The 22,855-nt window shown below is 42.3% G+C and overlaps 1 protein-coding gene across 4 annotated transcripts in view; it reads left to right on the forward strand.

Annotated features, from left to right (window-relative positions):
• Positions 1-10,969: 10,969 nt before the first annotated feature.
• lepr (leptin receptor) overlaps positions 10,970-22,855 on the forward strand; it is a 56,295-nt gene continuing 44,409 nt past the window's right edge. For 3 of the 4 annotated variants that reach the window (XM_064935932.1, XM_064935933.1, XM_064935935.1), the window contains exons 1-2: positions 10,970-11,250; positions 22,566-22,620. In XM_064935932.1, the coding sequence (XP_064792004.1) occupies position 11,250; positions 22,566-22,620 (56 nt within the window). In that variant the 5' untranslated portion in view covers positions 10,970-11,249. Of the gene's footprint in view, positions 11,251-11,953; positions 12,033-22,565; positions 22,621-22,855 lie in introns of those variants that run through there. The other variant, XM_064935934.1, reaches the window with a different exon arrangement.

Below are 22,855 nucleotides of genomic sequence, written 5' to 3' on the forward strand. Positions count from 1 at the left end.
TGTATTCCTATCAGTGGTGGTCGGTGCCGTTTAAGATGTGAATCAAAATATTACACTATTACCCAATTGCTAACAAAAAACACACAAATAAAACTATATCGCACAAATCCTATGTCACACAAATAGAATAACACACTTATAAAGAAGAGAACCTGATTATTACACTATTGCACTTCAAACCCATAACTCATCACTGATAGTCAGACCAGGGTCCTTTTCCCAGATTATTTTCAAAGGAGTAAAGGAGGAGCCTCCTTTCTCAGAAAGGAGTCTAAAGATGTAAGATATTTTGCCTTTAATGGATTGAGTTGTGACAAGAAGGGTTTCAACTTCATTCAACTGAGTTCTAAACCTCCTCTTGGAGGTAAATGAGGAAATTACATGTCTAATTTGAAGAAATGTAAAAAAAAAATTGGATCTTGGCACATCAAATTCACTGCAGAACTCTTGATAGGATTTCAGTGTAGTGGTTTTCTGATGAAATAGGTCTGAAAAGGTCCTGATTCCTAGAGTATGCCAAAGATTAAAGTTGGCATCCCTCAGGGCTTTTGGCAAGTCTGGGTTGCCTACTATAGGCGAGTGAGAACATATTTGGGAGGAAATGCCCAGGTATTTCTTACAGTCCCTCCAAGCTAGTAGGGTGCTGTAAATCAAAGGTTTTGGCTTTGTTGCCCACTTCACTAAAGTTATTAATGAATATAATTGAGCTTAAGGGCAATGAACCACAGGATTGGGCTTCTATCTGAATCCACATTGACTCTTGTCTGTTTGTGATCCATGTTAGCATGTTGCGGATTTGGGCAGACCAGTAGTACAATTGAAGGGAGGGAAGGGCAAGACCACCCTTAGATTCAGGTTTCGATAGAGTGGAAAACTTGATCCTAGGTTTTTTATTGCCCCATATAAATTTTGTGATGCTTTGGTTAGTTGTTTTGAAGAAGGAAACTGGGAGATAGCATGGGAGCATCTGAAATAAGTAGTTCAGTCTAGGGAGGACGTTCATACGGATGACATTAATTCTTCCTACTAAGCTAATTGGGAGGGAGATCCAGGTTTGGAGATCGTTCTTGATTCGATCCAGGAGTGGAAGATAATTTTCCTTAAAAAGGCTATTCAGATCTGGTGTTATGAAGATCCCGAGGTATTGAAACCCCTGTGTTTTCCATTGGAAAGGACATAGTGTCTTCATAGAGCTGGTGAGTGTAATATTGAGAGGGCAGACAGTGGATTTGTTAAAATTGATCTTATAACCTGAAAACTTGCCATACTGAGCAATTGTGTCTAAAATGAGAGGGAGGGATTTCTCAGGGTTGGATATGTAGAGCAAGACATCATCCGCGTAAAGCGAAATCTTGTGCTGCAGGCCGCCTGCAGAAACACCCATAATACTTGGATTGCTCCTTATCAGCTCTGCCAGAGGCTCCGCCCCCAACAAGTAGAGCAGGGGGACAGCGAGCACCCTTGTCTTGTGCCCCGTTCCAGAGGGAATCTGTCAGAGTTCAGTCCATTAGTAGTCACCATGGCATTTGGATGAGAGTATAGTGATTTGATCCATTTAATAAAATTTGGGCCCATATTGAACTTTTCTAAGACTGAAAACAGAAAGCTCCACTCCATCCTGTCAAACGCCTTCTCAGCATCCAGTGAAGCCAGCAGGACAGGGGTCTTCTGTGCGTTTACTTGATCAATAATATCAAAAAGACATTGAATGTTATCAGAAGAGTATCTGTTTCTAATAAATCCAGTTTGGTCCGCTTTTATTATTTTGGGAAGAAGAGTGTTTAGTCTTTTGGCGAGCAATTTGGTAATTATTTTATAGTCGAAATCCAACAAGCTTATGGGCCGGAAGGACGAGCAGGATAGGGGTCCTTGTCCTTTTTAGCAACACTGTAATGCGGGCTGTGTGCATTGAGTCTGGGAGAACTCCGTTTTTGCAAAATCCTCCAGCATTGGCATGAAGATAGGGTGGTGCTGGGGCCAAAAATCTTTGTAGAACTCTCTGGGGAATCCATCTGGGACTGGGGACTTATTAGGTGGCATGGAGGTAATTGCCTCCACGATCTCCTCAGGAGTGAAGAGGGAGTTGAGATCTTCTTGGTCAGTCTCTGATAGTTTAGGTAGCGAGATTCCCTCTAGGAAAGAGTGGAGTTCTGCCTCCGTGTATTTTCTCTCAGAGGTGTATAGTTTGCAGTAAAAATCATGAAAAGTTAAATTGATATTTTTGGGTCATATGTGACCTCGTCCTCTGCTGTTTGGATAGCCATGATTGTACGCTCTGACTGCTCCTTTTTTAATTGGTAAGCAAGCAATCTACTGGGCCTATTGCTATACTCATGGTATTTCTGTTTAGTAAAGAAAACCTTTTTTTATCTCGAGTGTAGTCCAAATTCAGTTTGGCTTTGGCTGCTTTAAGATGACTCCAGGAGGTGCTGTCTGGGGATTGTTTATGTATTCTTTCACAGCATTCCAGCTCCCTCTCAAGATCTAGCCTGTGTGCTTCCATTGCTTTTTTCTTAGAGGAAGCATATGCAATTAGATGGCCTCTTAGTGTGGCTTTTGCAGCGTCCCACATTGTGGCCGGAGAAACAGGAGAATCTTTGTTGTCTTGTGTGTAGTTGTCTATCCATGTAGTTACCAATGTATGCAACGCTTCATTTGATAACATGGAGGTGTTGAATTTCCAGCTCTTTGACCTCGGGATGTTTTTGCAGAGGTCAAAGCGGAGGTGGACAAAGGCGTGATCTGAAAGTGCTATGGGTCCGATTGTACATGTGGCTGAATTTATGAAACTCTTTGGGATAAAAATGTAATCTATACGGGAGTAGGTGTTATGGACATTAGAGTAGTATGTATAGTCCATAGATGAGCTATTAGTCTCTCTCCAGATATCTATCAGTCCCATCTCTTTAGTAAGAGAGTTCAACATCTTTGCAGATCTAGGATTTGTGGTGGGGACTTGAGATGATTTGTCTTGGGTTGGGTTAAGGGTACAATTAAAATCTCCGGCCACCACGCCAAAGGAGACACAATGCTCATTGAACAGGGTTATTATTTTTGACATGAAGGCAGGAGTATCTGTGTTAGGGGCGTATATGTTTAATATAGTAATTGGTTGACCATATAGTGACCCAGTTATCAAAATAAATCTCCCCTCCGGATCAGATATGTTTTTGTCAATTATGAATGGAACATTTTTATGGATAAGTATGGCTGTGCCTCTACTGTTTGATTTGAAAGATGAGAAATACACCTGTCCCACCCAAGCTCTGCGGAGTTTGGCATGTTCAGGATCAAATAGGTGTGTCTCTTGTAATAGCGCAATGTCTGCTTTTTCCTTTTTTAGAGCACATAGTATCTTTTTCCGTTTTATTGCATGACCTAGACCATGGCAGTTCCATGTCAATAGATTTAAGGTACTAGTCATCGTCATCGAGCAGCAATCGAACTTTAGTGCAAGTCATCGCTGGGTAAAAGTGGATAGTAGTTACAGCTGCGTTCACATAAAAGGAAAATAAATGGTGTACATAACATAATAATCACTGAACACCCCAGCCGAATTCCCAAACAACTCGACACATCCCGTTGGATCTATTACCCCCCGCTCAGTCTCAATTCTGTGTTCCGAATAAAACAAAAACCGGGAACAGTTAGCAACGCACAACGTCTCCCTCTCCCCACCAAAGAAATGCCTCATCCTCTCCACCCCGCATTGAGTAAATGACAGTTGCCCTCGTCCAGACCACAGTAAAAGAGGGGAGAAAAAAAAAATCAATAGCCAAGCCTACATATACCTCCCCCATGGGACATAGGGAACCCCAAGTAATAATAGCAACAAAAAAAACAGGGAAGTAAAAGTAGGCCTAGGTTAGGCTATACAGCCCATCCCTCTAAAGGATAATAAATATAAATGGGACGGCTATAATGACATTTAGGGGGTGGGTCTCTGGATATCGGTTATATGTTGTCTTACCTCCTTTAGTAATGGCATTAATCGCATTTAGTCATTGGTCTATTTCTCATTGACCAGGATTGTCTTTCAAAAAACGTTTTGCCTCTTCGAGAGTTTTGAAGTGTCGCAAGGCTCCTTGGTGAAGAATCCTGAGCTCGTTTGGGTATTTGAATCCCCTGAATATGCCTCGGTCAATTGAGTATTTCTTCACTTCGTCAAACTCTCGGCGCATTCCAGCTGACAGGTCCTGGTGTAAAGCGAGTTTGGCGTTTCCCACTGTGATGGTGTTGTTTTTCGGCGCCTGCAGGACTCGTTCCTTGTCGGTGAATCTCAGAAAACGTATGGTGATTGGACGCGGTGGTTGTCTGGCTGCTGGTGGGGGCCTCAGTGCTGAATGAGCTCTCTCGAGTTCTATGGGCCTGTCGGTGGACAGGTGGAGCCACTCGGGAAGTTTGTCTTGCAGGTAGCGGATCAGTGGTGTGTTTCCCTCTTCTTTTTCGTCCAGATTGAATAGAACACAATTATTCCTTCGCCCCCTGTTTTCCAGGTCCTCTGTTTTCTCTTCCAGATGCTCGATTTTCTTTTTAGCATATGCTATTGTTTCCATGGCATTTGTCAATAAGTTTTCCATGGATAGGATTCGCCCCTCTGCCTCGTCCAGGCGCCCCGCGTTTATGGTTCTTGTTGTTGATGTCAGGCAAAGCGTTTTCCAGGATTGTCACCTTGCCCCCTATTGCACTGAGCTGAGAGTTAATGGCAACTAATTTGGTGTTTAGTTCTGTACGTTGGGATCTCAACTCAGAAAGGATGTCTTCGACAGAGTGCAAGGTTGGCATTCGTTGTGCCTCGGGGGGGAGCGGGTTCTCTTGCTAATGGCGCTAGTTTTTTCTGAAGCTAGCTTCTTCTTGGAGGCTTTTTCCGTCGCTAATACTCGAGTCCGGGTAAAAATATCACCTGTAGTGTCGCCTTTTGTAGCCGCCATGACTTTTTCTTACTAAAGCTAAATGAGTTTTAACTTGGAGTGGAGGTACGATTAGGAATTGGAAACTACTTGTGCGGAGCTCTTAGTTCATGCGGCCATCTCGTTCAAGGGTCATGTGATCCCGTCGTTATACAGTTTTAAAGGAAAATTATTTACAAAGCGCTAAGGTATAACCTAACCTTTTGTTAATAGAGGTGGGAGATACTTAGCTTTGCCTTCAGCCTTCATGCTCCACTGGGCCTGAATTGCACTATTGTACAGTACCATGCTTCAGTGCTAATACTCTGCAAGCTTCTGATATCCTACCTCCGTAAAATCAGTTTTATAGTGAGCACCGCTCTTCGGGGGCATCAAAGGTGAAAAGGCTATCCCAGTCAGGTTTGTCACCTGCCATAACATGGTCTATTCTATTGCAACAAGACCTCACAAATTTGTGTCGACTCTTGACGTTTGTCCAAGTGGGGCAAATGGCAAGTTGTGACATTAAAATGTGAGATTATGCAGCATGGAATTTTCTTCTGTCTGATTTTGGCCTATGTCAGCAGGGGTTAATTGGCTGAGTGTCTTGGCAAGGCCAAGAGCTGTCAGAACCTTCAGTAGAGGATCACTTTATTTACAAAATAAATAAAAAAGCCAATTCTAGGATATGACCTGTCCTCTGTGGACTTCAAGCGGCGCTGTCGAGAGGAGGCATCGCAGGTGTCCAGAAACTAATCTCACATTTAACGGCTGTATAGCACCTTTGACTACAGCTTTGCGGTTTGACGATTTTGTCTTTTAGACAAACATTGGTGAAATATAGCAGTGAGATGTGAGATCATGTTGTTGGGAGACGATGGTAAGCGAAGCCATACTGACTGCCAGGACAGAATTCATAGTCTCATGAAAGGATGCTCGGCCAGCTTTTGTTGGCCACCATCGATCTCATCAGTAGGACAATCAATTTAGCCGACCGACGAGATAGATCCATCACCAGGGAAAGAGTTACAGCCCGGTTTGTGGATTTAACGGTGGACAAACTTCAGAATGCCAGCTAGGCTTGCCTGTGACGTAGATAGTAAATCTTCTGTTGTTCCTCGCACCTTGTAAAATATTAATCTTCTCCCTCAGGGAAATTCTACTTCACTCCGTAGCTATGGCTATTCACTACTCAAGATAAGAGACGACACAGTCACTGCTATCTAGATAAATGAATTTGACATGAGCATATTCATTTGCTAAACAATAGCTGACAGTCGATTTATTAGATGGCGTTTCAAAGCGCAACAGCCTTCGTAGCCAGAGTCATATGAATGTGGCTCGTATCACATGCAACAACGTCATTAAATATTTCTACTGGTAGCAAGGATTCCCTACCTCCGAGTTTTCATATTATTTCATATTCATATTCTTTTCCCTTGCGATCCTATTATGCCACTCTAGACTACAGGTACCTATCCACAATGTATGTGTCTCTCCGTGTATGTTCCTGTATATAGGCGGTGGCTGGGCTACTGTTCTTTCTGCACAGCACGTCAAATGATGGAATCCGTTTATTAATTATTCATCAGTGTGCCGTGCACCATGTGACCACTTTCCTGGGAACATGACATCATTGGAGGATGTCATTCTTACAAGAAGTGGGTTGATGCCTGGTGAGAGGAGAATGATGTCACCCCCCTGAATGCATGTGTAAGTCTGGTGTCCTTTCTAGTTTACTGTAATGTAGCCTACTGTACTGTCTCACACATGTTCTTTGTCAAAGCCAACCGTGATTTTACCCATTGTGATTGTGTGAAGCCCACTGAGTGAACTGTACTATGAATATAACGATTCATTGTAACATGGGCTAAAAATGATCTTATAATGCTTTCTGGAAGGCAATCCCCACATCAGTTAATATCTCTGTGATCTCAGTGCAGAGTTCTGGTGTGAATACAGGGTAGTATAGGAATTGCAGGCTTTGTCTGCCTTTGGTATCTTCCTGCCCTTGATGGCCTACTTACACCCACACACTGCAGGCTGTGGAGATAGCTGCAGAAATGTATCGCAGCTGCAATCCAGCACACCATGTGGAGGATAGGACTAGACAGGGGAGACCAATCAATGCAACACACAAAATATAGCCTACATAAAACGATAATAGGGTGCCTCTACATATGACGCATCCTATACTCACAGGGCTTTGCCCTTCTGTAGACTAGTTGAGTATATGGAGCATCAGCATTTGTGGGTAGGATTACAGGCTCAAAATGGCCATAAACAAATAATTTTCTTCTGAAACTCATCAGTCTATACTTGTTCTGAGAAATGAAGGCTATTCCATGCGAGAAATTGCCAAGAAACTGAAGGTCTCGTACAACGCTGTGCACTTCTCCCTTCACAGAACAGCGTAAAATGCTCTAACCAGAATAGAAAGAGTGGGAGGCCCCGGTGCACAACTGAGCAAGAAGACAAGTTCAAGAGGCGACTCTGGGATGAGCAAGAGTACAAGAGGCGACTCTGGGATGCTGGCCGGAGTTGCAAAGGAAGAAAATATTAAGATGGGCAAAAGAACACAGACACTGGACAGAGGAACTCTGCCTAGAAGGCCAGCATCCCGGAGTCGCCTCTTCACTGCAGACACTGAGACTGGTGTTTTGCGGGTACTATTTAATGAAGCTGCCAGTTGAGGACTTGTGAGGCATCTGTTTATTACTTTTTTGTTTAAATGCATTGTTGGTTAGGACATGTAAATCAGCATTTCACTGAAAGGTCTACCTGTTGCATTTGGCGCATGTGACATACAATTTGATTTCATTTTAAATTATCTTCCCAAGTCAAACTTTACAATATAAACACATCTGCTTACTATAATAGAAGGAAAAAAGGTAGGTTTTTGTGAAAAGAGGTTTTTGTTTCATTTACATGCAAAACAGTCCACAGTTAGTCAAGGACATGCTCCAGGTGTCAAACTGTGTTTCACTGATGAATCAGACTGTCATCTCTGTCAGGGAACAAACAACCTAAGAATAGTTACCCACCTCTGCTTTGGCTGTGTGCCTCTCATACAGAATCAAGTTTTAAGTTTTATTAGTGGTAGGTACAGGATACACAGGGGATACACTGTCCAACAAAATGCTTACTTACAGGTTCCTTCTCCACAATGCAACAACAATAAGAAATAACACAAGATAAGAATACCAACATAAAGTAAATGGCTCAGTAGAATAAACATTTTAGCACAAGTATAATACAGGAAGGCACAATTTATAGTCCAATATTTACATGTGTTTTGGGGGGGATTGAGGTGCTTAAATGGTGCAGTATTTAGCAATCACCCAGGGAATTAGAGAGTAATTATCCCAGACCAAGTCGGTTTTTGACACCCAAATCTGTCCTTCGATTGCATGCCTCTGGGAGTATTGCCTAACAACCTACTCTACGAAGCCGCCGACGCAATGTGAGTCACAGCATTGAACCAGTTCCAAACTGGGCGCGCTGGGGCTTGCATCACCGGGAGGAAATCCTGGTTGATTTCTTTAGTTGCACAGATTATTCTAGAGGGCCTTCCAATACATTATTTATGCATGCCAGAATTGCTCAAATATGGCTATAAGAGTTTGTTTTCTCTTTTTAAAAATATTTTACTTGCTATCTTTAACCAAAAACAAATACAGTGGGGCAAAAAAGTATTTAGTCAGCCACCAATTGTACAAGTTCTCCCACTTAAAAAGATGAGAGGCCTGTAATTTTCATCATAGGTACACTTCAACTATGACAGAAAAAATGAGAAAAAAAATCCAGAAAATCACATTGTAGGATTTTTAATGAATTTATTTGCAAATTATGGTGGAAAATAAGTATTTGGTCAATAACAAAAGTTTCTCAATACTTTGTTATATACTCTTTGTTGGCAATTAGAGGTCAAACATTTTCTGTAAGTCTTCACAAGGTTTTCACACACTGTTGCTGGTATTTTGGCCCATTCCTCCATGCAGATCTCCTCTAGAGCAGTGATGTTTTGGGGCTGTTGCTGGGCAACACGGACTTTCAACTCCCTCCAAAGATTTTCTATGGGGTTGAGATCTGGAGACTGGCTAGGCCACTCCATGACCTTGAAATGCTTCTTACGAAGCCACTCCTTCGTTGCCCGGGCGGTGTGTTTAGGATCATTGTCATGCTGAAAGACCCAGCCACGTTTTATCTTCAATGCCCTTGCTGATGGAAGGAGGTTTTCAATCAAAATCTCATGAAACATGGCCCCATTCATTCTTTCCTTTACACGGATCAGTCGTCCTGGTCCCTTTGCAGAAAAACAGCCCTAAAGCATGATGTTTCCACCCCATGCTTCACAGTAGGTATGGTGTTCTTTGGATGCAACTCAGCATTCTTTGTCCTCCAAACATGACGAGTTGAGTTTTTACCAAAAAGTTCTATTTTGGTTTCATCTCACCATATGACATTCTCCCAATCTCCTTCTGGATCATCCAAATGCTCTCTAGCAAACTTCAGATGGGCCTGGACATGTACTGGCTTAAGCAGGGAGACACGTCTGGCACTGCAGGATTTGAGTCCCTGGTGGCGTAGTGTGTTACTGATGGTAGGCTTTGTTACTTTGGTCACAGCTCTCTGCAGGTCATTCACTAGGTCCCCCCATGTGGTTCTGGGATTTTTTCTCACCGTTCTTGTGATCATTTTGACCCCACGGGGTGAGATCTTGCGTGGAGCCCCAGATGGAGGAAGATTATCAGTGGTCTTGTATGTCTTCCATTTCCTAATAATTGCCCCCACAGTTGATTTCTTCAAACCAAGCTGCTTACCTATTGCAGATTCAGTCTTCCCAGCCTGGTGCAGGTCTACAATTTTGTTTCTGGTGTCCTTTGACAGCTCTTTGGTCTTGGCCATAGTGGAGTTTGGAGTGTGACTGTTTGAGGTTGTGGACAGGTGTCTTTTATATGGATAACAAGTTCAAACAGGTGACATTAATACAGGTAACGAGTGGAGGACAGAGGAGCCTCTTAAAGAAGAAGTTACAGGTCTGTGAGAGACAGAAATCTTGCTTGTTTGTAGGTGACCAAATACTTATTTTCCACCATAATTTGCAAATAAATTCATAAAAAATCCTACAATGTGATTTTCTGGATTTTTTTTCTTCTCATTTTGTCTGTCATAGTTGAAGTGTACCTATGATGAAAATTACAGGCCTCTCTGATCTTTTTAAGTGGGAGAACTTGCACAATTGGTGGCTGACTAAATACTTTTTTGCCCCACTGTATATGCATATAAGCTATACAGCCTGGATGAAAAAAATAACAAATAAGAAGGCAAAAATATATCTACACATTAGTTGTTTTTTCACTTAAAGAAAAACATGCAGCAAACATATCTGGCCAGGTGACACACAGACAGCTGTGTTTGTATTTATACTGTATGTCGACTATGAGTTCACTCCTTTTTTCAACTTTAATAATTTCACAATGTCCTCCAAAGCAATGTCATGATAATTTTCCCATTATGAATATGTTATTATTAATGCCTCAGGGACTAAATACTATTAATAAGTATTTTTATTAGACTAATTACTAATTAAAGCTGCAATATATAACTTTTTGGGTGATCAATCAAATGTACATAGAAATGTGAAATATAGATCTGTTATATATGTACTATGTAGCTATTTCTATGCTTCCCATTTCATTTGTGTGTCTTTTACTTTTTGTACACCAGCTTCAAACAAGCTGAAAATACAATATTTTGTGTTATGGAACATATATTTGACAGTGGTTTAGATGGTACAATGATTATCTACACTATACTTGCTTGTTTTGTCACATAAACTGACATTTAAGCAACATTTTTGCAACCAGGAAATGGCAGAGCGATTTATGCATAGTGCATATTTAATTGTGCATTGCCAACCATGTTATATTGTGTGGGAGACATTTTTATTATAATTGTATTTTTAATGGTTATTAGAAAAGTGTTATTATTTGGTAGACGGTAGTTCCCGTGACGATATTGTCTCGTGCATGACCTACGCCACTCCCTTCTCCAAACCTAGAGGACCGCTAGTGAAGAGCGCGGTTCAGTTAGCTACATGTGGGGGAGAAGAGACAGCGCTGGGAAACATACTGGACTTCAATGACAAGGAACTTTTTCCAGCATTCTGACATTGCTTTAACAGTATGGTCTACAACAGTAGCTTATGATCCGCACTTGAATTTGTGAAGGAATTAGGCAAACTATTGGCTAGCATATTGAGTCCTCAAAACTTCGGTATTTGTTGCATAGTAATTCACTGACTGGTAACTATCGGCGACTGGGAAATCGGCGACTTGGTGAGGGACCAAAAGATCAAGTAAGGCAGTTAATTAATGTTCTCTTCTAAATGTTTGAATTATAGCTTACTATTTAGAGCAGTACGCACTTTCAAGATAAGTGCAACATTCTAGAATATTTGTAGTCCATGTGTAAGAACTCAAGGGGCTAATTGTTGTGTTATTTCATGGGGATTCCTGGAGTCCACATAAAACATGACTAAACAGAACACGAATAAACAAGAACAGCTCAAGCACAAAACGAAATGCATTTTAAAACGGCACACATAGTCGACATACAGTATAAATAGACACAGCTGTCTGTGTGTCACCTGGCCAGATATGTTTGCTGCATGTCTTTCTTTCTAAGTGAAAAAACAACTGTGTGTATATATATTTTTGCCTTATTATTTTTTTCATCCAGGCTGTATAGCTTATATGCATATATTTGTTTTTAGTTAAAGATTGCAAGCTTTTAAAAAAAATCTAAAGAGAAAACAAACTCTTATAGACATATTTGAGCAATTCTGGCATGCATAAATAATGTAGTGGAAGGCTCTCTTCGAGAAATCTGTGCAACTGCGTCTCTAAAGAAATCAACCAGGATTTCCTCCCGGTGATGCAAGCCCCAGCGCGCCCAGTTTGGAACTGGTTCAACGCTGTGACTCACTTTGCGTCGGCGGCTTCGTAGAGTAGGTTGTTAGGCAATACTCCCAGAGGCATGCAATCGAAGGACAGATTTGGGTGTCAAAAACAGACTTCACAGCTTTTTACAGGAGAATGAATCTACATTGATGTTCAGGCTATGGATGAAATTCAGCAGGTTAGCGTTTTTCCTCATGAGTCTTGCTCTGAAGGCAGCTCTGCATTTCCACGTCATTTAATCAAAAAAAAAAAAATATCATGACGTTGAATCAACGTGGGAAAATGGTTGAATTTGAAGAAGGCATCAACATAAGGCAATTTCGTAGGTTAAAATGGGACTTTTAATCTAAATTCAATGACATGGTAAAATTTGAAGTTGATTTAGCTTTTAATTCACTTTAGTTGACAACTCAACCAAATGTAAATCAAACCTAGATGTTGAACTGACATGTGGGTGGTCACTAGCTGACAGCCACAAAGTTATACAATCGGATTAGAAACCTAACCACACTGATAACCCAAATGCCTAACCCTAACCTTAAATGAAGACCGAAAAGCACCTTTTTGTATTCGTACATTTTTACAATATAGTACATTTTTAATTTGCAGCTGGCCTATCTAAGGGGAAAGTCGCTCAGTTCTGCTAGTGACAATGTGTCAACCAGCTGAAATTCAAGTGGTACTCAAAATGAGATGAGCGATTTGATTTGGCCACTGATCTATGTGAATACCCATTAGGTGCTTTATCAAATCTGGACCACATTTGTTTATCAAATCTTGATGGTTTTCCATTTGACTAGTGATTTAACATTAATTTCTTTTCTGGTCATTTGAAATTTGTGATACGCCTACCACCATATGTTGTTATTGTCATTGGCAGAGTACAACTTGTTTTGATATGTGACCTAATGAATATGAGGCATGTGTGTACCAGCACGGGCTGTGATGGAGAGGATACTTTTTTTCATTTTTTTTCTTCATTTAGGGACCGATCATGCCCAATGCTTCCTTCTCATCATTATATTGATATCAGTTTGATAACACCCACACACACACACAGAGGTTGTTACATCACATTGAATAACACATAGTCCAGTTGTTATTGCTCAGTGGTCTAACTCATCCCTATGGATTGTCTAGGAATAGGTCTCTCAGCTGCAGGTGGCCACTTGGCTGAGTAGCTGTCCATCCATGGTACTTTATTGTAACCTGGGATGTTATTGTTTTGAACAAGAGAACCAATGAATTAATGGATGCAGTCATTGATCTGTATTTGTTTGGAGTAATTCTTGCAAAGGGTAAGATATTGATGTTTGGTGTGGGTATCAAGTTCCCAGACTAGGTAAAAACACTTAGCGGTTAGAGCATTGGGCCAGTAAACGAAAGGTTGCTAGTTAGAATCCCAGAGCCATGAACATATTCATGGCTCAGTCATGTCCACTGTAGGTCATTATAAAGAATATTCTTATATTATAAAGAAACGTTCCTTTTTCAGGACCTTGTCTTTTTAAAGATAATTCATAAAAATCCAAATAACTTCACAGATCTTCATTGTAAAGGGTTTAAACACAGTTTCCCATGCTTGTTCAATGAACCATAAACAATTAATCATCATGCACCTATGGAATGGTCGTTAAGACACTAACAGCTTACAGACTGTAGGCACAGTTATGAAAACTTAGGACACTAAAGAGGCCTGTCCACTGACTCTGGAAAAACACCAAAAGCAAGATGCCCAGGGTCCCTGCTCATCTGCGTGAACGTGCCTTAGGAATGCTGCAAGGAGGCATGAGGACTGCAGATGTGGCCAGGGCAATAAATTGCAATGTCCGTACTGTGAGACGCCTAAGACAGGGCTACAGAAGGACAGGACGGACAGCTGATCGTCCTCGCAGTGGCAGACCATGTGTAACAACACCTGCACAAGATCGGTACATTAAAAAATCACACCTGCGGGACAGGTACAGGATGGCAACAACAACTGCCCGAGTTACACTAGGAACACACAATCCCTCCATCAGTGCTCAGACTGTCTGCAATAGGCTGAAAGAGGCTGGACTGAGGGCTTTTAGGCCTGTTGTCTGGTGAGGACCTGCCTTACATCACCGACAACAACGTCGCCTATGGGCACAAACCCACTGTCGTTGGACCAGACAGGACTGGCAAAAGTGCTCTTCACTGACGAGTCACGGTTTTGTCTCACCAGGGATGATGGTCGGATTCGCGTTTATTGTCAAAGGAATGAGCAGTACACCGAGGCCTGTACTCTGGCGCGGGATTGATTTGGAGGTGGAGGGTCCGTCATGGTCTGGGGTGGTGTGTCACAGCATCATCGGACTGTGCTTGTTGTCATCGCAGGCAAACTCAATGCTGTGCGTTACAGGGAAGACATCCTCCTCCCTCGTGTGGTACACTTCCTGCAGGCTCATCCTGACATGACCCTCCAGCATGACAATGCCACCAGTCATACTGCTTGTTCTGTGTGTGATTTCCTGCAAGACAGGAATGTCAGTGTTCTGCCATGGCCAGCAAAGAGCCCGGATGGGACCTGTTGGATCGGAGGGTGAGGGCTAGGACCATTCCCCCCGCCCCCTAGAAATGGCTGGGAACTTGCAGGTGCCTTGCTGGAAGAGTGGGGTAACATCTCACAGCAAGAGCTGGCAAATCTGGTGCAGTCCATGAGGAGGCAATGCACTGCAGTACTTCATGCAGCTAGTGTCCACACCAGATACTGACTGTTACTTTTGATTTTGACCCCCCCCTTTGTTCAGGGACACATTATTCCATTTCTGATGGTCACATGTCTGTGGAACTTGTTCAGTGTCTGTTGTTGAATATTGTTAAGTTGATACAAATATTTACATGTTAAGATTACTGAAAATAAACGCAGTTGACAGTGAGAACTTTTTTTTTTGCTGAGTTTAGTAACATTGCTGCCTTTATTTTAACTGCCTTTGAGGAATCATTTTAAAGTTATATTATTAGTAATCATTACACTATTTGAGAAGTGTTTATCTGCCTATCCCTCCCATGTTTTCCAGGGTTGTTAGGTGCACCTGCACACAGCTGACCTTTGGTTTTGTTTATGGATGGAAGGGACTTTTCGTAGCTGGTTAGGAGAATTTACGCAGCGTCTTAACATAATTTAATGTTGCAGGTTCGGAGAATTAGTTTAAGGTTAGGAAAAGGGTTAGGGTTAGATAAAATGATCTCCTAACCTGCTACAAAAAGTAACTTCCGTCCATAGCTTTGTATCATATAGTCACAACCAGGAATGCTGGTAATGGTGGCTTTCCCCTGTTCAGATGTTGCATGCATCAACCAATGGTTGCGTGCCTCTTCATCGACTGTGTCATCGACTGAAACATTGCTATAACATATGTGGTTTGCTGATAACAGGGAGTTTTAAGCTGTTATCGTGACTGTTGTATAATTTCCACCTCAGGACAAGAAAAATAATGAACTGGCACTTAACTGTACAAGGCAATAAACGAGCAAGAACCTACATCCAGAGGCTACTTTTCTGGTCGCCGGCAATTTTAATTCTACTAACTAAGGCATGTGATGCTGAACATCATCAACACGTCCCCGAACACCACTAGAGATGATTTAAAGTCCTAGACCACTGTTATTCTACCTGCAAGCATACAAGGCCCTCCCTCGTCTGCCAATCGGCAAATCAGATCATGACTCCCTACTCCTGCTTGCTGTTTACAAGCATAAACTCAAACGGGAAGTACCCGTGACTTGCTCGCTTGAGAAATGAGAATCTGAGATTATGCCACAAGACTGCTTTGCTAGCGCTGATTGGAATATGTTTAGAAAGTCCGCTGAGTCCAAGCTAAACACCTCCGTCTGCCGGCTTCATTAAAAAATGCATCAGCGATATTGTCCCCATGGTGAGAGTTCGCTCCTTCCCCAATCAAAAGCCCTGGATTAACACAGAGGTTGGTGCTAAACTAAAGGAGAGGGCTACCTCACCCAGAGCTATCGTATACAACCCTGAGGCTACAGTTGCGGACAAGAATAAGTACAATAATTCCTGCAACGACCTCCGCGAGTTATCAAACAAGCAAAAGGACACTATAGGAATAAGGTGGAATCATATTACACAGGCTCTGACGCCTGCCGCATGTGGCAGGGGCTACAGACCATTACCGATTATGAAGAAGGACCCAGCCACATTTTATGCCCCTTTGATGACAACAACAACATCATCATCATGCCGAGTTCGACTGCCGTCACCGACCAAAAGGATTGAGCGATCTCGCTCTCCGAGGCAGACGTGAGAAAGGTCTTTAATCAGGCCAAAGGCCGCGGGGCCCGACGGTATTCCAGGTCGCGTTCTCAGAGCATATGCAGAATAGTTGGCATATTCAGTCAATTTCAACCTCCTTATCACAGTCTAATCCCCACGTGTTTTAAGATTACCACCATCATTCCTGTCCCCGAGAACTCTAAGGCTTCATGCCTACTTATATGACCACTGATTTACAGTGGGGCAAAAAAAGTATTTAGTCAGCCACCAATTGTGCAAGTTCTCCCACTTAAAAAGATGAAAGGCCTGTGATTTTCATCATAGGTACACTTCAACTATGACAGACAAAATGAGAAAAAAAACAGAATCACATTGTAGGATTTTTTAAATGAATTTATTTGCAAATTATGGTGGAAAAGAAGTATTTGGTCACCTACAAACAAGCAAGATTTCTGGCTCTCACAGACCTGTAACTTCTTATTTAAGAGGCTCCTCTGTCCTCCACTCGTTACCTGTATTAATGTCACCTGTTTGAACTTATTATCCGTATAAAAGACACCCGTCCATAACCTCAAACAGTTACACTCCAAACTCTACTATGGCCAAGACCAAAGACCTGTCAATGGAAACCAGAAACAAAATTGTAGACCTGCACCAGGCTGGGAAGACTGAATCTGCAATAGGTAAGCAGCTTGGTTTGAAGAAATCAACTGTGGGAGAAATTGTTAGGAAATGGAAGACATACAAGACCACTGATAATCTCCCTCCATCTCGGGCTCCACGCAAGATCTCACCCCGTGCAGTCAAAATAATCACAAGAACGGTGAGCAAAAATCCCAGAACCACACGGGGGGACCTAGTGAATGACCTGCAGAGAGCTGGGACTAAAGTAACAAAGCCTACCATCAGTAACACACTACGCCGCCAGGGACTCAAATCCTGCAGTGCCAGACGTCTCTCTGCTTAAGCCAGTACATGTCCAGGCCCATCTGAAGTTTACTAGAGCATTTGGATGATCCAGAAGAAGGTTGGGAGAATGTCATATGGTCAGATGAAACCAAAATATAACTTTTTAGTAAAAACAACTCGTCGTGTTTGGAGGACAAAGAATGCTGAGTTGCATCCAAAGAACACCATACCTACTGTGAAGCATGGGGGTGGAAACATCATGCTTTGGGGCTGTTTTTCTGCAAAGGGACCAGGACGACTGATCCGTGTAAAGGAAAGAATGAATGGGGCCATGTTTCGTGAGATTGAGTGAAAACCTCCTTCCATCAGCAAGGGCATTGAGGATGAAACGTGGCTGGATCTTTCAGCATGGCAATGATCCCAAACACACTGCCAGGGCAACGAAGGAGTGGCTTCGTAAGAAGCATTTCAACATCCTGGAGTGGCCAAGCCAGTCTCCAGATCTTAACCCCATAGAAAATCTTTGAAGGGAGTTGAAAGTCCGTGTTGCCCAGCAACAGCCCCAAAACATCACTGCTCTAGAGGAGATCTGCATGGAAGAATGGGCCAAAATACCAGCAACAGTGTGTGAACCTTGTGAAGACTTACAGAAAACGTTTGACCTCTGTCATTGCCAAAGAGTATATAACAAAGTATTGAGAAACTTTTGTTATTGATCAAATACTTATTTTCCACCATAATTTGCAAATAAATTCATTAAAAATCCTACAATGTGATTTTTCTGGATTTGTATTTCTCATTTTGACTGTCATAGTTGAAGTGTACCTATGATGAAAATTACAGGCCTCTCTCATCTTTAAGTTTGAGAATTTGCACAATTGGTGGCTGACTAAATACTTTTTTTGCCCCACTATGTAATCATGAAGTACTTTGAGAGGCTTGTTATGGCACACATCAACTCCATCATCACAGACACCTTAAACCCACTCCAATTTCCATACCACCCCAACAGATGCATAGAAGACACAATCTCAATTGCTTTCCACACTGCCCTCACCCACTTAGATAAGAATAATATTTACAGTACCAGTCAAAAGTTTGGACACACCTACTCAGAATGGCAATATTGTGCAAAGCTATCATTAAGGCAAAGGGTGGCAACTTTGCGGAATCTCAAGTCTTTCATAGTTTTGATGTCTTCACTATTCTACAATGTAGAAAATAGTAAAAATATAGAAAAACTCGAATGAGAAGGTGTCAACCTATGACTGGTACTGTGTGTGAGAATGCTGTTCATTGACTACAGCTCAGCGTTAAACACAATTGTCCCCTCCAAGCTTGTCACTAGGCTTAGGACTCTGGGTCTGAACACCTCCCTCCGCAACTGGATTCTGGACTTCCTGAAGGGCCGACCCCAGGTGGTGAGGGTATGCATCATCACCTATGCCACGCTGATCCTCAACATAAGGGCCCCACAGGGGGGTGTGCTTAGTCCTCTCCTGTACTCCCTGATCACCCACGACTGCGTGGCCACGCATTCCAATACCAAGTTTTCTCCCCAATTTCGTGGTATCCAATTGGTAGTTACAGTCTTGTCTCATTGCTGCATCTCCTGTACGGACTCGGGAGAGGTGACGGTCGAGAGCCATGCGTCCTCCAAAACACAACCAAGCCGCACTGCTTCTTGACACAATACCCACTTAATCCGGAAGCCAGAAGCATCAATGTGTCGGAGGAAACACCGTACATCTGGTGACCGTGTCAGCATGCACTGTGCCCGGTCCGCCACAGGAGTCGCTAGTGCACGATGGAACAAGGACATCCCTGCCGGCCAAACCCTCCCCTAACCCAGACGACGCTGGGCCAATTGTACGCCGCACCATGGGCCTCCCAGTCGTGGCCGGCTGCGACAGAGCCTGGGCTCGAACCCAGAATCTCTAGTGGTACAGCTAGCACTGCGATGCAGTGCCTTAGGCCTCACGAGTGGCGCAGTGGTCTAGCACCATCATCAAGTTTGCTAACAACATGGCATGGTCGGCCTGATCACCGGTGACGATGAGTCAGCCTACAGGTAGGTCAGTGACCTGGAAGTGTGGTGCCAACGTCAGTCAGACCAAGGAGCCGATTGTGGACTACAGGAAATGGGTGAGCACGTCCACATCGACGGGGCTGTAGTGGAGCATGTAGAGAGCGTTATGTTCCTCAGTGTCCAAATCACTTAAGACTTAAAATGGACCAAACACATGCGCACAGTTGTGAAGAAGGATCAGGAGGTTGAAAAAGTTTGGCATGGGCCCTCAAATCCAGCCCAGTACATCATTGGGACTGAGCTCCCTGCCATCCAGGAAGTCTATCTGTCACGCCCTGATCTGTTTCACCTGTTCCTGTGATTGTCTCTACCCCCTCCAGGTGTCGCTTATTTTCCCCAGTGTATTTATCCCTCTGTCCACGATCCTTCTCTTGCTTTACCCTATTGGATTAATAAATATTGTAAGACTCCCACCATCTGCCTTATGTCATGATAATATCAGGCGGTGTGGAAGGAAGGCCTGGAAAATCATTAGAATCCAAGCCATATAATTTTCTCTGCTTCCTCACGACAAGCAGTACCGGTGCATCATCTTACCCCAACAGGCTCTTGAACAGCTTCTATCCCGAAGCAATACGACTGATAAATAGCTAACAAAATGGCTACAAGGAGGGAGTTAACCTTGTATCTTTATTGACCTTTTTTAAATTTGAGTTTTGTACCGACACACACACACACACTGCTCACTCACATAATATGCACATACATTTATACTGACTCTACGCACACCCACTCACATGCAAGCTGCTGTTACTCTGTTTATCTTGTTATCCTGTTGCCTAGTCCCCTTACATACAGTTGAAGTCGGAAGTTTACATACACCTTAGCCAAATAAATGTAAACTCAGTTTTTCACAATTCCTGACATTTAATCCTAGTAAAAATTCCCAGTCTTAGGCCAGTTAGGATCACCCCTTTATTTTAATAATGTAAAATGTCAGAATAATACTAGAGATTTATTTCAGCTTTTATTTCTTTCATCACGTTCCCAGTGGGTCAGAAGTTTACATACACTCAATTAGTATTTGGTAGCATTGCCTTTAAATAGTTTAACTTGGGTCAAATGTTTCAGGTAGCCTTGCACAGGCTTCCCACAATAAATTGGATGAATTTTGGCCATTCCTCCTGACAGAGCTAGTGTAACTGAGTCAGGTTTGTAGGCCTCCTTGCTCAAACACGCATTTTCAGTTCTGCCCACACATTTTCAATGGGATAGAGGTCAGTGCTTTGTGATGGCCACTCCAATACCTTGACTTTGTTGTCCTTAAGCCATTTTGCCACAACTTTGGAAGTTCGCTTGGTGTCATTGTCCATTTGGAAGATCCATTTGCGACCAAGTGGTTGAAAAACAAGTGGTTGAAGAACAAGTGGTTGAAGAACAAGTTTATTTTTATTTTTTTATGACTCCGACCTAAATGTATATAAACTTCCGACTTCAACTCTATGAACCTCCATTACTCCAGTATCCCTTCACATTGTAAATATGGTACTGAACTGACCTTGTATACGTTATGCTTACTTACTTATTGTGTTCTTCATATTTTTTTTTCTTGTGTATTTTCTAGTATTACATTGTTATCACAGGATGTTGGTGGTACCTTTTTAATTGGGCTCTTGGTAATGGCTGGAGCGATATCAGTCGAATGGTATCAAATACATCACGCGGTTTCCATTTGTTCGATGCCTTTCCAGTCGCTCCGTTCCGACCGTTATTTTGAACCATCAGCAGCCTCCACTGATTTGTTATTGGTTACTGAATTGCTGGGTTTTGAATTTACAAGAAATGTATTTCACTGTACTTGGCCATGTGACATTAATTTGAAACTTGAATCAATGATTACCCTCTTTATGCAATAAATCCTGTAGGCCTATTGAAAATGTCATGTGCCTACCTATAACCTCCCCCATGGCTGTGAGACACAGTACCCTTCCACACTGGCATTAACGGAAACGTTATAAACTAAAATGGAAGATGCCTTTCCCTCAGACTATTGTTGTGGTTATCAATTGAAAGCAAATGTATGTATCTGAGTGGCAGAGGCAGCAGGGACCTGCCTGTCAGTCAGCTAAGTAAACAGACTCTCGTCTTGTCGTTCTATTTCTATGTTGTCAGACACGTCAAGGCCTTGTCTTCAATATATGCAAATTAGCTGCTACTTTAAGGAGAGATCGTTTATTAAAGAACGGACCAATATAACATTTTTCAAGACTTGTGATAGTCAGAAATCCTCCAATGAAATCATTTAATCAACGATCCAGGGACTGAAAGGGAAATGAATCTGTATACGTGTATGGTGGGTTACTATTTATGGGGTAGTTTATTTTTAAGGAATACCTAGGATAAGATAAGTAATCCTTCTCACCACCCCCCCTTAATGATTTTCATTTACCTTGAATTCACCAATTTGTAGTAGTTTATTTTTATATACATTAACATTTAGTAGTGGGAGATTGGGATCTGGATGGCGAGATGACTTTGGGAGCAGTTTCAATCGGTTCTTCAGAGTAGAGATGAAACATCTCTATCTACTCTCTTAGAAAAAAGGGTTCCAAAACAGTTCTTCAGCTGTCCCCATAGGAAAACCCTTTTTCATTCCAGGTAGAATCCTTTTGGGTTTCATGTAGAACCCTTTGTGGAAAAGGTTCTATAGAACTGAAGAGTTCTACCTGGATCCAAAAATAGTTCTTCATAGGGTTCTCCTATGCAGACAGCCAAATAATCTTTTTAGGTTGTAGATAGCACCCTCCGCCCCCTTTGCCCTCAATTCGTTGGAGCATGGACTCTACAAGGTGTCGAAGCATTCCACAGGGATGTTGGCCCATGTTGACTCTAATGCTTCCATCAGTTGTCTCAAATTGGCCGTATGTCCTTTGAGTGGTGGGACCATTCTTGATGCATACGGGAAACTGTTGAGTGAAACTCGGCAGGATTGCCATTCTTGACACAAACCGGTGTGCCTGGCACCTACTACCATACCTCGTTCTAAGGCAATTAAATCTTTTGTCTTGCCCATTCACCCTCTGAATGGCACACATACACAATCCATGTAGCCTAGTGGTTAGAGCGTTGGACTAGTAACCGGAAGGTTGCAAGTTCAAATTCCCAAGCTGACAAGGTCCAAATCTGTTGTTCTGGCCCTGAACAGGCAGTTAACCCACTGTTCCTAGGCCGTCATTGAAAATAAGAATTTGTTCTTAACTGACTTGCCTAGTTAAATAAAGGTAAAATAAATGTAAATTTTTTTATCAATTGTCTTAAAAATCCTTCTTTAACCTGTCTCCTCCACTTCGTCTATACTGATTTACCAAGGGACATCAATAAGGGATCATAGCTTTCACCTGGTCAGTCTTTCATGGAAAGAGCAGGTGTTCATAATGTTTTGTTCACGTTGTATATCGTTGTGTTGTCTTCCTAACTGGTCCCTAAGGTTCTCTCTATCTCTGTTCCCTCCACAGTGAGTGTTATCTCACACAGAGGCCATGTGCACCAACTCTCACTCGTGAAGACAATGTAAGTATGATTGATGGTGGTGATCTTGAATATGAAATGGAATTAATGTGGCATGGGATTAAACTTCAGCACGTGTGATTTAAAACGCAGGCAGGCACCATGTTTATACAGCATGTAATATAGGTTAGTGTTTATTCTGTGTTAATGTTATTTACTGTACCGCCTATGTCGTCAAAGGAGGGTTGGGTTGGACTATATAGTAGTTTATGATATGAATGCTATAGTCATAATGGAA

The sequence above is a fragment of the Oncorhynchus masou genome, chromosome 24 (genome assembly GCF_036934945.1).
Source record: "Oncorhynchus masou masou isolate Uvic2021 chromosome 24, UVic_Omas_1.1, whole genome shotgun sequence".
NCBI classification, from domain to species: Eukaryota; Metazoa; Chordata; class Actinopteri; order Salmoniformes; family Salmonidae; genus Oncorhynchus; species Oncorhynchus masou.